This window comes from Nyctereutes procyonoides, unplaced genomic scaffold (genome assembly GCF_905146905.1).
Source record: "Nyctereutes procyonoides isolate TBG_1078 unplaced genomic scaffold, NYPRO_anot_genome, whole genome shotgun sequence".
NCBI classification, from domain to species: domain Eukaryota; kingdom Metazoa; phylum Chordata; class Mammalia; order Carnivora; family Canidae; genus Nyctereutes; species Nyctereutes procyonoides.
Window position 1 is genome coordinate 12042144 of NW_026575051.1, and position 14306 is coordinate 12056449.

General features: G+C 40.3%; 2 protein-coding genes across 5 annotated transcripts in view; one reads left to right on the forward strand and one right to left on the reverse strand.

Moving 5' to 3' along the window:
- XPO5 (exportin 5) overlaps window positions 1–3895 on the reverse strand; it is a 50314-nt gene extending 46419 nt beyond the window's left edge. The window contains exons 1-3 of the mRNA XM_055329743.1: window positions 3604–3895; window positions 1670–1791; window positions 436–508 (exon numbers count right to left, since the gene is read on the reverse strand). Coding sequence (XP_055185718.1) covers window positions 436–508; window positions 1670–1791; window positions 3604–3708 — 300 coding nt within the window. The 5' untranslated portion in view covers window positions 3709–3895. The remainder of the gene's footprint in view (window positions 1–435; window positions 509–1669; window positions 1792–3603) is intronic.
- A 110-nt stretch (window positions 3896–4005) lies between these two features.
- POLH (DNA polymerase eta) overlaps window positions 4006–14306 on the forward strand; it is a 38714-nt gene continuing 28413 nt past the window's right edge. Inside the window, exons 1-3 of one of the 4 annotated variants that reach the window (XM_055329888.1) lie at window positions 4006–4290; window positions 11266–11406; window positions 11640–11774. In XM_055329888.1, the coding sequence (XP_055185863.1) occupies window positions 11270–11406; window positions 11640–11774 (272 nt within the window). In that variant the 5' untranslated portion in view covers window positions 4006–4290; window positions 11266–11269. Of the gene's footprint in view, window positions 4291–11265; window positions 11407–11639; window positions 11793–14306 lie in introns of those variants that run through there. The other 3 variants (XM_055329890.1, XM_055329892.1, XM_055329891.1) reach the window with 3 other exon arrangements.

Sequence of the window (14306 nt, forward strand, 5' to 3'; positions counted from 1 at the left end):
CTAAATTGATTAATAATTCTGAAGGGAATTTTCTTCTATTAAAGGCACCCAACTTTGGAGAGGAAAAGATGGGAATTCAACTTTCCATGCCATTTGTAAGAAAGAAAAAAAAAAGGCTGTATATTTTAAGCATGTTTAAAGTCATATCCTAATTCCTGATACAAATCCATCCTGCCTATTTTGTTTTGTTAAAATCATACAGTAAAATTTGGTTTGGAATAAAAGGAAACAAACAGCAAAGTGCAATCTACTTTAAATCTAAGAATCTTGTTCATTTGCTGAAAATGTTTAATATTTTCTGCCCCGTTGAGCATGCAGAACTGTGTTTGACCTACGCAGAACTAGTGAATTTTTACATAAATGCTGAATAAGTCAAAGTCACACTTAGTCTAAACTACCTTTAAAACACAAGTCTTCCAACCAACCATTCCTTACATTTGCAATCAGCTCCATGACACTGTTCTTCAGATAGACTTTCTCCAATCGAGACATGCTGTTCCACCGAAACCTGGCCACCAAAATGCGTAAGGTCAGAGAACCACATTAGAAGTCTTCAAAAGAGACTAGCTTTGATTCTGTTATATTATGTTAGTGAACTAAAATATTATACTTCTGATTTTGTACCTTTAAAGAAAGGACAAGAACAGTCCATGTTCAACTAAAATGCTGACAACAGAAAAATTCTTGAGAAAAAGTTCTGTATAAGAAGTGGTCCACTAACTGAAATTTACAGGATTTGTACACAGATTAGCTTCTCCCCTTGATTTTACTGATAGACCAAAAGCAAATATCTACCTGGGACAACCAGAACAAATATAGTTGCTTTTCAGAAACTACAATGTCGGGGTGCTAGGGTGGCTTAGTCAGTAAAGCATCTGCCTTCAGCTCGGGTCATGATTCCAGCATCCTGCAATCGAGTTCTGCATCAGACTCCCTGCTCTGTGGGGAGCCTGCTTCTCCCTCTCCCCCTGCCTACTGCTCCCTTTGCTTGTACGCTTGCTCTGTCAAATAAATAAATAAAATCTAAAAAAAAAACAACAACACATTATTGATACCACTAACTTCTCTCTCTCTCTCTTTTTTTTTTTTTTTTAATGTGCTGGCTTATTTATGAATAGCACAATCCCACAAAGACTGTGGCTAAGTCTTAAAGCTGACTCTTTTGGGAGATGCTAGGGGTAGAAGACTCAAGTTAGGAAGGGTTTTCAGTTTTTCTCATATAATTCTGCTTTGGATTTGCCATTCAGAGAAGGAACATGTTTAAACTTTAAAAAAAATTTAAAAGTGCAATGCCTAATCAGAGATTTAATTACCTATACAAAAAAATAAATAAATAATTACCTATACACTCTATTATTTTAAAAAGACTTTGAGATCTGCTGGTATACAGTGGGAGCTCAATACTGATTGAACCACTATCAGCTCATATTTGTAGAATGCTTAGTAAGTACTTAGTATGTATTCTACATGGATGAAGAAACTGAAGAAGAGAAAGGTTAAGTCTTGAATAAGAGTACTCTTGAGGTTATGATAATCTCTTGGGAAATCATTCCTTTCTTCTCAGTGATTGTTCTTCTCTGCTCACCTAAAGATTATCTCTATGAGTTACATAAGAAATAAAGACTTGCTCTCTCACAGACTACAATGGTACTGTCCAAAAGCTCCTTACTTGACAACGTGTTCCAGGATTTGAAGGCCAAAATGTCTGACGATGGCAATTTGTGTTTTCTCAGCCAACCTCAAGCCACAGGGGACACAGATAGGGCACTTTTCTTTAAATTCTTCACAGAACTGCAACAACAAAAGTTAGTATTTCCCTTAGGAGGCAAGAGACAGTGGGGATTAAAAAAAATTTTTTTTAAACTTCATCTTAATAAACTCCACCTGAGCTATATTTTTAAACTGCAAAATCTAGATCAATAGTATATGAGTAAAGAACTGGGCAGCCTGGGTGGCTCAGAGGTTTGGCGCCTGCCTTTGGCCCAGGGCATGATCCTGGAGTCCCGGGATTGAGTCCCATGTCGGGCTCCCTGCCTGCAGCCTTTTTCTCCCTCTGCCTGTGTCTCCGCCTCTCCCTCTCTGTCTCTCAAGAATAAATAAATAAAATCTTAAAAAAAAAAAAAGAACTGATAAACATTCCTTTCACTTTGATAGTTACAAATTTGCCATGCCATGGCCAATAACATTGAAAAAAGTCTGACCTATAGGAGTTAAAAATTATTTGTTAGAGATGTACTCCTGCAGTATATAGGGGTGAAATGACAACTTCTAGGATTTGATTTAAAAAACAGGGATCCCTGGGTGGCGCAGCGGTTTGGCGCCTGCCTTTGGCCCAGGGCGCGATCCTGGAGACCCGGGATCGAATCCCGCGTCGGGCTCCCGGTGCATGGAGCCTGCTTCTCCCTCTGCCTGTGTCTCTGCGCCTCTCTCTCTCTCTCTCTCTGTGTGTGACTGTCATAAATAAATAAAAATTAAAAAAAAAAATAAATAAAAAACAAAAGGGAGGGGTGGGGGGTGGGAAGCAAATGTGGCAAAATTTTTATAACTCCTTAATTTAGGTGTGGGGTATATACAAGATCATTGTAGTATTATTCTCTTTACTTTTGTGTATGTTTTTAATATTTCATAAGAAAAAAAACCAAATAGAACACAACTGTTTCTCATTCCAAATCTTGTGGCAAACACTGTATGGTCTTAAAAGTAAAGTTCCTTCCAAATGATGTTCACTCTACTTTATAGTTACATCATTTAAAATTACGAAAAACTTTAAAAAATAACGTGCAGAAGTGTTTTTCCTAATGGTCATTTCTCACAATCCACACACACAGTTTGATGTGGGAATGAGTGCGCAATTTATTACCATCCCAATTTGTATTAGCATTCCCAAACTGCAATAGAAGAGTCAGTCCCAAGAGCTGAGCATGCGGACTCAAGAAAACTACTTTCAGGAAACCAAAGTGCCCTTGTTAAAATGCAAAGTAAGTGGTAGAAGTTCATCTTTGCGCAAAATAGCCTGAGAATAGAACAAGTAAAAGAACGTGGGGGGAGGGTGTGTGAGAATGAGCCCAGAAACAACCCGAGACACAGAAGAGGATTAGTGAGAGGTGTAAGAATGTAAATAAAGTGGCACTAGCGGGGCTGGAGCTCGGCTAGGAGGGTCAGGAGCATGCAAGGAAACGTTTAATGCAGGGGAGACCGTAAAGAATGTAGCCGGTGTTGGGGACGTACGTGATGGGCACGTGCGCCATGGGAAGGACGTGGGGCTTGGGGTAGTAAAATAGAAGCATCGGGCTGTGGTGTGGGTAGGACTGAAGAGAAGTGGGGAAAGGAGAAGAGAGGGCAGAAGGAAGTGGTAGTGAGATGAGGAGCAGCAGGGAACCAGAGGGTCCCGAGAAAAGGGCAGGCGCGACTGGCAGAGAAAGCCCGAGTGAGAAGAGGCGCGGAGGGCGAGGAGGGGAAAGGCTAAGGGCCCGGGGGGTTGCAGTGGGAGGTTCAAGGGCCGCGTGGGCGGGAGACCAGCAGGGCTTCAGGCGGGGGGGGGGGGGGGGCGCTGGGGCTAGGGGAGGATCTTGGGGCAGGCCCAGGACGCCGGACCCCTTCTACCTTGAGGGCTTCCAGCCGGTAGCGCTGGGTGGAGCTGGGGTCCATCATGACCGTCACCGCTTTCACCAGCTGCTCGCACAGCGCGTTCACTTGATCCATCGCCATGGCTAGTGCCACGCGCCGCGAGCGCGCACCGCCGCCGTCCCAGGAGCACGAGGCACCGACCGCTCCCTTCGGAGGACCACAAGCTGGTACCGGGCCGCGGCGGGCTGGGGGGTGGGGAGCGGGAGGAGGAGCGTGAGCTGCAGAAGCTCCAGCCTGGAAGGAGCGGGGGCTGCGCACGCGCCCGACTCGCCACTGCGCACGCGCCCGCGGAAGTGGCGGCTCCCGTGTGACGGTTGCTTCTCGGTGGGCGGAGCGGAGAACGGAAGGGCTGCAGTGCGCAGGCGCGCCAACGGCTCTTCTGCGGCGCGCGCGCTGCCTAATCTCAGTTCCGAGGGCCGGCTGTTGAGCGCGCAAGCCCTGGCTTGTCCGGCGGGGCAGTGCGGGCGGCTTCCCCAGCCAGGGTCGTCTGTGACCCGTGGTCCGTTTCTCCGTCATCACGGGGAATAAATTTCTGGAAACCGACTGGTGCTCTCCCGGAGACGGGGCAGATATTCAAGACGCCTTCGTCTTCCTTGAGTGGACAGCGAGCCCGGCATCTCTGGCGTCCGTGCCTGGCAGTTTTTCCAGGTGACTGCCCCATTGGTAAGAGAATTTAGAACCGCTCGGCAGACTTTTCATGTTGTCTTGGCTGTTGGTTTCGTGCTGTAGCAGTGGCTGATGATGACGTTGGGCCAAAATTCGATGAAACAAACGCATGCTTATGGAGACGTAAAGGCCCGGTATGGTTCCCTGAGAGGAATTTTCTTGTGGGAAAGTGGTATTTTAGCTAGCTCTTAAACTTCCCTCTTCGCTTGTGCTTATTTTCGTTAGATGTGTTCTCGCCTGACGGGCACCAAACTTACTTGGTACAGATGGTGATAAGTCGAGATATTTGAAGATGAATAATTGCAATTATTGAAGGCTTGTGCAGTTTGCATCATTTGAAGTGCCACGAATAAGACTTCAGAGCAGTGTAATCCTTATTCGGAAAAGGGGGTTTTTGGCAGCGAGTGTGTTTCATTTTTTTCCATCTTTAAAAAGCTCTTGCTTTCTCCAGCATAATACATAAACTGAAGACTTCATCAGCTTCATTTCCCGTTGAAGTTTGCATATTGGGTTTGTTTACTCAATAAAATGTTTGCTGGACTTAAATCACTGCTTCCTATTCATACTCCATTTCTGCCATTTGCATCTCGTGTGGTACTTCCCTGGTAGGTTTAGTGTATGTGTGTGAAAATGTGTTTACTATTTTTATTATGGCATCATCATCTGTTCCAGTGCAACACAAAAGCCACTTCATGGTGAGGTGATTTCTGACATGTTATGGTTGTAACTTACAAATGTTTAAAGTTACACATTCTGCCAGTTTTCAGTGAGTGGAATTTATAAGGAATTAATACCTTGATTATTCAGATTTTGAAATTTGTTGTATTCTTTCCACTAATCTTCTGTGATTTTTTTTTAAGAGTACAGTTGAGTGCTTACTCAACTGTATAACCTATGTGTCTCATATTTAAATCACCAATTACTGTTGTTTCCATAAGTATCTTATATACTTGAGGTCTCTTGTTTCCAGTCTCTGCTACATATTAGAATTGCCTGGAGACCTTTTAAAAATCACAGTGCCCAGGTTGCACCCTGTTTTGTGCTAGCTCAATCTATTATCTTTAATAAATTTAAATAAAATAACATCTGAGTAATATTGATATTTGGCTTCTACCACCAGAGATCGTAATTTAATTGGTATTTGTGTGTTTTGTGCTATCTCAGCCTAGCGATGGTAATGCCATGGTTAGAAATGCTTGGGGGCACTCACTTGGGCTCCAGTGAGCTTCCCACAGACACCTCCTCTGTCCAAACCATAACAGTGATCTTCAGGAAACTTTGGAAAAAAAAAAAAAGTTTATTCTTTACAAGCCCTGGAGATCACAAGACACAGCAGTGGGTACACAGCAAGGTTACAGGTAGTGAGGGAGCAAGCTAGTACAGGCTGGGGGTTCTGCTTTTACTGGGGTTGAGGGTGGCCATCAAGAGTTTCATGGGTGAGTTTTATTTATTTTAGATTTTAATTATTTGACAGAGAAAGAGAGCACAAGCAGGGGTAGTAGCAGAGGGAGAAGGAGAAGCAGGCTCTCTGCTGAGTAGGGAGCCTGATGCGGGACTCAGTCCCAGGATTCTGGGATCATGACCTGAGCAAAGGCAAACACTTAACTGACTGAGCCATCCAGGTGCCTCTTCGTGGGTAAATTTAAAAAATAAGAGCAGGAGTGGCACCTGGGTGTTCAGTCGGTTAAATATCTGCCTTCAGTTCAGGTCATGATATTGGGATTCTGGGATCTAGCCCTGAGTCTGATTCCCTGCACAGCGGGGAGTCTGCTTCTCCCTCTCTTGTCCGCTTCCCTCCTGACTGCCTTCTCCCGCTCATGCTCTCTCTCAAATAAAGTTAAAAATAAAATTTTAAATTAAAAAACAGCAGGAATTTATAGGAAGAGAGAAAAAGGAAAACAAAAAGCCAAGCACCCAAAAATGGCCAGTTATTGAAATCAACCAAGAACTCTAAAACAAAGCAGTCTCACGTTGGGGAGGCAGCCTGGCACTTTATATAGTCATTTGGCTGTGTGTTTATTCAAGATAGTCATCTTTGAAGTGGATGCCTCAGCAATCCAAGCTTAAATCAGGCATCTGCATTATGAAATAGGGATGGGGGGAACAACTGTCAGAGTTTACACAACAATCTACCCTGTGATGCCAGAGTCAGTGATGAAGACATCAACTGCCTGGATAGCTAGTATGTTAAAAGGGTAGAATAATTATACAGGCTATAGTTTGAAATCCAGTCTGTACTTATTGTCCCAAATTTGAAAGGGTCCAGCCATGAAAATAGGTAAGTGATCTTGACTTTTTGTTTGGCCCTGGAAATCTCTTCAAGGATTTGGGTAATATTGTGAAATGTTTTAACATCTTCAGCCATCTGGTATAAGTAGGTTTGAGCCTGTTCTGAGTTGCTAGGTTGTTTCACATCCAAAGGAACCAGTCCCTTAGTCCTGAGAAAAAGTCAGTTTAATTAAAGGGTTGTGTCTCATTTCAGAAGGTGGTGGTGCAGGTGGGTTCCCCAAGTTAGGCCTGTTGGAGGGAAAACAACAACAACAACAATAAATTTAAAGATCTTACTGGCTTTATTCAATGGTTGTGAATTGGGCAGCATCCCATCTAACAAAAAGGAACTCCTGAAAGCTGTACAAAATGAAAGAATTTTATAGGCAGAAGGGGACATGACAAGAAAGTTATTGTCACAGGACGCCTGGGTGGCTCAGCAGTTGACTGCCTTTGGCTGTGTGACCCCAGAGTCTGGGGATCGAGTCCCACATCGGGCTCCCTGCATGGAGCCTGCTTCTCCCCCTCTGTCTCTCTCTCTCTCTCTCTCTCTCTCTCTCTCTCTCTCTCTGTCTCTCATGAATAAATAAAATCTTAAAAAAAAAAAAGTTACTGTTAGAGTGGATTGTTTCAAGTAAGTCCACCTTCCTTGCGGGGGAAGGCAGGGCATTAGTGCTGACCGGGAAATTCCAGACTGACAAGGTAAGATTACATATGAGAGACTAAAATTGTAATTGGGTATTCAGTCTTGGTTTGGTGACACTGGCTTAAGCATAAGTGACTTCTATTTTGGGCCTGCTGTCTCTTAACATGCTTACATGGTGGAAGTATTTGTCTCAGGCATTTAATAAGAGGTATTTCTATGGAAACAAAAGAAGGAAAAACAAAAGTCAATACTTGAAGAAGATTATAATCCTAGTTTTTGAGTTCTGAAGGCAGCCAGTTGAGCAGATTTCTACATGTCAGGCTGAAAGCATCTTCAGATGGAGTGAGGGCAGGCAGTGGCAGTCTGTAAGATTTCCCTAGTTTGCAGTTTGAATGTATCTGGGAATCTTTTTTTCTGAGTGGTCCATGCAGCAACAGGCACAAAATTGTCTATACATGAGCTGTTGTGGTGATTTAAGTTTATATCAAGTTGTCCCACTTTGCTTGCATGGTTTTGGGAAAAGGCAATTTTAGTTCTTGGTGTTTCCAAGTCAGATGGGTGGGAGAACACTTGGAAATGTTAGTTTGGAGAGTTGTAGCCAAATATTGGAGGAAACTAGAAGAATTCAGGATCCAGTCTACTTCAGAGGTGGAAAACAAAACCTCAAAGACAAATAAAAGCAGTAGAATCTGATACACACAATGGTGTATTGCTGAAACATTCTTTGTCTCACAATCAACCCCGTTTCTATCAGAGATAGTTAAAATAAAGCTAATTTGTTTATAAAATAAGTCTAATCTCGGTAAACTTGGCTGATTATTTACATAATTGGAGTAAGAATAATGAGGACCATATAGACTTTTAAGTTTGCTTTGCTGGAATTTTTTTTTTTTTTAAGATTTTATTTATTCATGAGACACACACAGAGAGGCAGAGATAGAGGGAGAAGCAGGCTTCTCGCAGGGAGCCCGATGCCAGACTGGATCCCTGGACCAGGATCACGCCCTGAGCCAAAGGCAGATGCTCAACCACTGAGCCACCCAGGCATCCCTGCTGGAATTTTTCATAAGGAATCTCAGATTGTCTTCCTAGCCTTGAGAGGCTTTTAAATGTTCAATTCAGAAATACGCCAGTAGGTCTTTCCTTCAATACGTATAAATTCAGGTGAATTCCTCTCTTTTTGAGGTTCCTCAAATACCCTGAGATTCCTGAGCTTGCCAGGAAGTCACCATCTCCTTACTCACCTGGTCAAGGCTATTGGATCTGTAAGCAAGGTGCCAGGCTGATTTTTTCCATGGAGCTTTATTGGCTCCATAAACTCAACAATAGTTTTTTAACTATTGTGTCTATGTATGTCTTTCTCAAATATGACATTCCAGTGAAATATAATATAACCAATGTTTCCAATTGTGTCCTGTTACAAGAACAGATCCTTATTGAATTTATGCAGATAATTCTATTGCCATGAAAATAAGAATATTCACTGACAGTTTTCCAGTTCTGTAGGGATCAGATAGGGAGAAAAAGTAATTGTATCATGAGTATTCCCAAAAGTATCCTATACCAAATTGCTGTAAGTCAGAGATAGCTTAAGAGAGGAGATTTCCTTAAATATGGAAAAAACAATATTAACCAAAAAAAAAAAAGAACCAACAATGTTTCATATAAAAAGTCATAAAAATTACAATCATCCTCATCAGCTCATTCAGTCCCATGGAATTTTTGATTTTTTTTAACAGTTTTAAGAAACCATCAGTTTCTCTATCAGTTCTTATCCAGTTCAGTGATATAATCTAAAAGTTACCAGAAACCTGTATTCTAGAGTACTTGTCAGGGTCCTTCCCATGAATTTCTAAAGATGAAACACATTTGCGAACAACTGTAAATGACAAAAGACTTTTAAAAGTCCATACTTAAATATAAACAAACAAATAAATAAAAGTCCATACTTAAAGATCTGCTGAGAGTTAATTATAATGCAGTTGACAAGGAAATTTGGTATTTTTGTGACACATTAACTTTTTTTATGAGTTGGGGGCAGAGGTAGAGAAAGAATCTCAAGCAGACTCCATTCCCAGAGGGGAGCCTGACACAGGGCTTGATCTCATAATCCTGAGATCATGACCTGAGCTGAAACCATAGTCAGACACTTAACTGACTGACCCACAGCACCCCAAGTGACACAAAACATTTTAAAATGATAATCGAGGGCCCTTAGGTGGCTCAGTTGGTTGGGCCTCTGCCTTTGGCTCTGGTCATGATCCCGGAGTTCTAGGGTAGAGCTCCTTGTCACGCTTCCCACTTAGTGGGGAGTCTGCTGCTCCTCTCCCTCTGTCCCTTTCCCTACTCATGCTGTCTCTATCTCTCTCTCAAGTAAAGGATAGAATCTTTAAAAAAATAAGATGATAATTGGAATTAAGATTGATAACATCAGAATTTGAGTAATTTCATATAGTTTCTGGAACACATATATCCATATGAGAATATGCATAAAGAAGGTTTAGCATTATTTTGTATTTGACACTGCTTCCCATGTAATTTAACATATCATTAACAGGTTAACCTCACCATCTGAAAGTAGAACATTCCTATGAAACCTTTCATAAGCCAAAATGGTGTAAAGCCAAAAAGCAGTTAACCTTTTGTTTATATGGAAAAGTTTTTGAGCATTCTCCGACCTAAAAAATAACCCTCTTTACACTTTTTGATACTTTAGGACACATCTTGCTATCAGATGCATAAAATTAATGAAGAGAAAGCCAGATGCTCACATAGTGCACAAAGCTATGGCTGCCTGGTGCTGAAATGCTGAGCATAGTTCCTGGGGAAGGAGCTTGATGGTGCTACTCTTGCTTTGTGACAAGTGTGCCGCCTCTGTAATGGTTCACTGTAAAACAAACACTGTTTTCACCTTTCATCTTTTTTTCTGTAAAGGAAAAATCCTCTTCAGATATCTTTTAGAGAAAAGAGGTACTAATGTGGATCTTTCATAAAAGTGAAGTGGCATGAGGCAGACTTTCAAAAAGGCATCTGTAAGCCTAATTAATTTAACATCTGTCTTTTTATAGAGAATAAATCTTTTGAGATGTTCTATGGGCCCGCTGAAAAGTCTAAAAGTTAGTTTGAGGTCAAAAAGACTTCATTTATGGGACAGCCTGGGTGGCTCAGCGGTTTAGTGCCGCCTTCAGCCCAGGGCCTGATCCTGGAGACCCGGGATAGGGTTCCACGTCAGGCTCTCTGCATGTAGCCTGCTTCTCCCTCTGCCTGTGTCTCTGCCCCCCCCCTCTCTTTCTCTCTCTCTCTCTCATAAATAAAATCTTTAAAAAAAAAAGACTTCATTTAGAATTTGATTTTTGGGAGAAGTTTGTTAAAAATATAAAAAAAAGGTTTGAAAACCCTTGATTAAATAGGACCACAGGTCATTGTGAAACAATACTTGGTTGTCTGTTTAATCAAAGTGACAAAGACTTTGTAAGCAAATATGGCAAGTTAAATAGTTGTAAAAAAAACATTAGCCCTTAATAGAGAAGACTCCATTTTCTATGGTAATGAAAGACTTGAATCTTTGTTTTCCAGGCAGATTACTTAAAAAGATGAAGAAAAATTTATCAGAAGCCGACCAGTAGTTCAAGTAAACAACACCCTTGAAATAAATGAAAGGAAAATAAATTTTTGTTTACACAGTACACCATTCATATTAAAGTGTATTTTTAAAAACCCTTATAACAATTCACTTTTTAAAATATATTTATTTTTAAATAATTCACTTTTATCCAGTTTGATTACATAAGGTAAAATTCTCAAAAAAAAATAAGGTAAAATTCTCTTTAGAATGAAAAATAAGGGAAGACTGAGGAGACATGATGACTAAGCTTTACTACCTTCCTAAAATTGTACCAATTTACTTATTCTTTTCCTACCAGCAGTATATGAAAATGCCAGTTTCATTATTGTTAGTATCCATCCTCATGATAACTCAACAGTGGAAGAACAGAAATAACAGTTTTCCTTGGCACTTTGGATTAGGTATCTTTTGACCATAAAATATTGTCTTACAGAAAAATGGCTACTGGACAGGACCGGGTAGTTGCTCTAGTGGACATGGACTGTTTTTTTGTTCAAGTGGAACAGCGGCAAAATCCTCATTTGAGGAATAAACCTTGTGCGGTTGTACAGTACAAATCATGGAAAGGTGGTGGGTATGTATCATAATTATTGTAACTGTAAAATATTTTAATCCATGAGAATACATGGCTGTATGTTAGGTCCTATTTTTGAGATTTCTGAACGGCTATGTTTGAGATGTAATAGTGGCATCTGTAACCAAAAAGTTTCTATTACGTTAAGTTAAATGTTATTTTTGTTTGTGATCATGTAATACTTTTCTGTTTCTCTCTCTCTCTCTCTCTCTTTTTTTTTTGCCTAACCCTAGAATAGTTGCAGTGAGTTATGAAGCTCGTGCATTTGGGGTCACTAGAAGCATGTGGGCAGATGATGCTAAGAAGTTATGTCCAGATCTTCTACTGGCACAAGTTCGTGAGTCCCGTGGGAAAGCTAACCTCACCAAGTAAGAAGATTGCTTAGGGTAATGGAAGAATTGGAAATCATATTCCATGAGACTAGGAACTGATGTTTCAAATTTGCTTTGTGTAAATAACATTTGAAAAAGTTCCCTTTGGACAGCCAGCTTTTCTCTATGAAATGAAAATAGATTTTGATGCTGTGTTTCAGGAACAGTGCAGAGTCATTACAACCTGTAACAGTTGCTGCTCTTAACACCCTTTCGGTTCCTTAATTATTTAAAAATTGGCTTTATAATTAAAACAACACCAATTCCCATGTTCTCAGGCCAAAAGTCTGAAATGTTTGAAGTAATTAAATTGACTAAAACTAAGTTTTTCCAGAGAAGGATGAGTCAAACTGACATTATAGTGCAGTATCTAGAATTGCTTGCCTGAACTGAACAATCTCAAAGGAGATTACCTACTCTGTGTTCAAAGTGAGCTGCTGCTCCCCCGGATTTTAGAACATTAGTCTTAGAATGGAGACATATCTGGTCATTAGCCAAGTTAGAGGTAAGTACAAGCACCAGCCATTAGAATAATCCTAATAGTATATACTGAGGATATGTCCTATGCTAGCCTGTGTTAAGCTCTCCATGGGCAAAATCTCTTAAATTTTAAATTATGAGGTAGGTTCTAGTGGGATGCCTGGGTGGTTCAGCAGTTGAGCATCTGCCTTTGGCTCAGGGCATGGTCCTGGTCCGGGAATCGAGTCCCACATCAGGATCCTTGCGGGGAACCTGCTTCTCCCTCTGTGTCTTTACCTCTCTGTTTCTCTCATTGATAGATAAATAAAATCTTAAAAAAAAAAGAAAAAGATAGGTTCTAGTATTACCCCTCACCTCCATGAAGAAACAAGTTTTAGAGAGGTTAAATAAAATCACACAACTAGGAAATAGAAGGCCGAGGAATCAGGGATTTTTTTATAGATTTCAGTAGCCACGTTCTCATATTAAACTTTATCGTGTAATATGGTGTGTGTAAGTCTTTGGCTTAAGACTTGAAACATCCCTGAACTCACCTATGAATTACAAGTCTAAAGTTGACGTGCCATAACCTATTCACCCTGGAGTTATTGCCAGAAGACAGATTTGACTGAAGATTAATATCTTAACCCTAAAGTGAAATTAATTCAGTTAATGGACATAACACTAAACTGCATCGAATAGAATTTTTTGATGATGAAGACCGTGTAACTTCCCAGAAATATAGTTGACTTCCGAGTCTGATTTCGAAAAGCCATGTGCTTTAAACTGGATTGTTTATTTTACTCTTAAAATCTTCATCAAATAGGGATGCTTGGGTGGCTCAGCAGTTGAGCATCTGTCTTTGGCTCAGGGTATGATCTCCGGGTCCAGGATCGTGTCCCACATTGACCTCCCTGTGAAGAGCCTGCTTCTCCTATGCCTATGTCTTCGCCTCTCTCTGTGTGTCTCTTATGAATAAATAAATAAAATCCTTTAAAAAAATAAAATCTTCATCAAATAATGAGCAAAGCCAGTTTTACCAAGTTTAGGAATTAGTGTATAGACCAGAATTACTAAGACCTGGCAATTTAAAATTATTGTCTTAATAATTAACTTATGACACCAGCTTATAAAATATGATTTGCAGAAATGTATGCACATGAAATTTATCAAATATTTTTAAGATACTTTGGAATAATTTGCTCAAGCGGCTGTGAAGGAACACCAACTACTATGATAAGGTGTTCTTCTGTCACTCTGTGTGTATCATGTTCTCATGCTCTTACACACACTTGTACTTTTTTTTTTCCTTTGAGGTCTGATTATCCTTTGTCCAGCACAAATAATGATTTAAAAAAAAAATAGCCAAATATTTCTCTAATTCTTTTGAGGATTTTTTAGGACAATAATTATAGTAGTTTTTATAGATGTTTTTGTGAAATGGTGTAAATATTTCCATTTTTATGATAGATTTACCAGGAACAAAGCAGGTTCAAAGCAAAGAAAATATGCACATATTGCCATAGGAAACTAGCTAGCTACAGCCAGAAGAGCTACTTGTTATGTTTTAAATAGAAGGTATACGTGGTAAAATGGTATCCCCCAGGGAAGGCTGTTTATCTTCAGCTTGGTAATTTGAATGTTAGTATACCCAGAAGTGATTGGACTTGGTTGGTTGGATGTGTGTGTTTATATATATGTGTGTATATATGTAGCAAGGATCAGCTCACATGTTGACCCAGCTCACTGTTGAGTGAAGTATAAAATCCATGTCACTTCTGTTAACTTATAGTGAGAAATACCATTTTAAGGAAGACCAGATACTTGGGTCCATCAATCAGGGCAATGTTTCCTGTAAGTTATCTCTTATTTGAAGACAAAAGTGGAAGCAGAAAATACAATGGATGTATGAAAATAACAAAAAGAATAGGTGATCTTGGTAAAATGTCATTAAAGCATTTCTTTCCTCTTTGGAGCGATCCACAAAAACATGTTTATGGTTTGGATGCTTTCCACCTTCATAGTGCTAGGGTCACTAAACATGTTTGCCTCCATGGTTCTTCTTTTTCT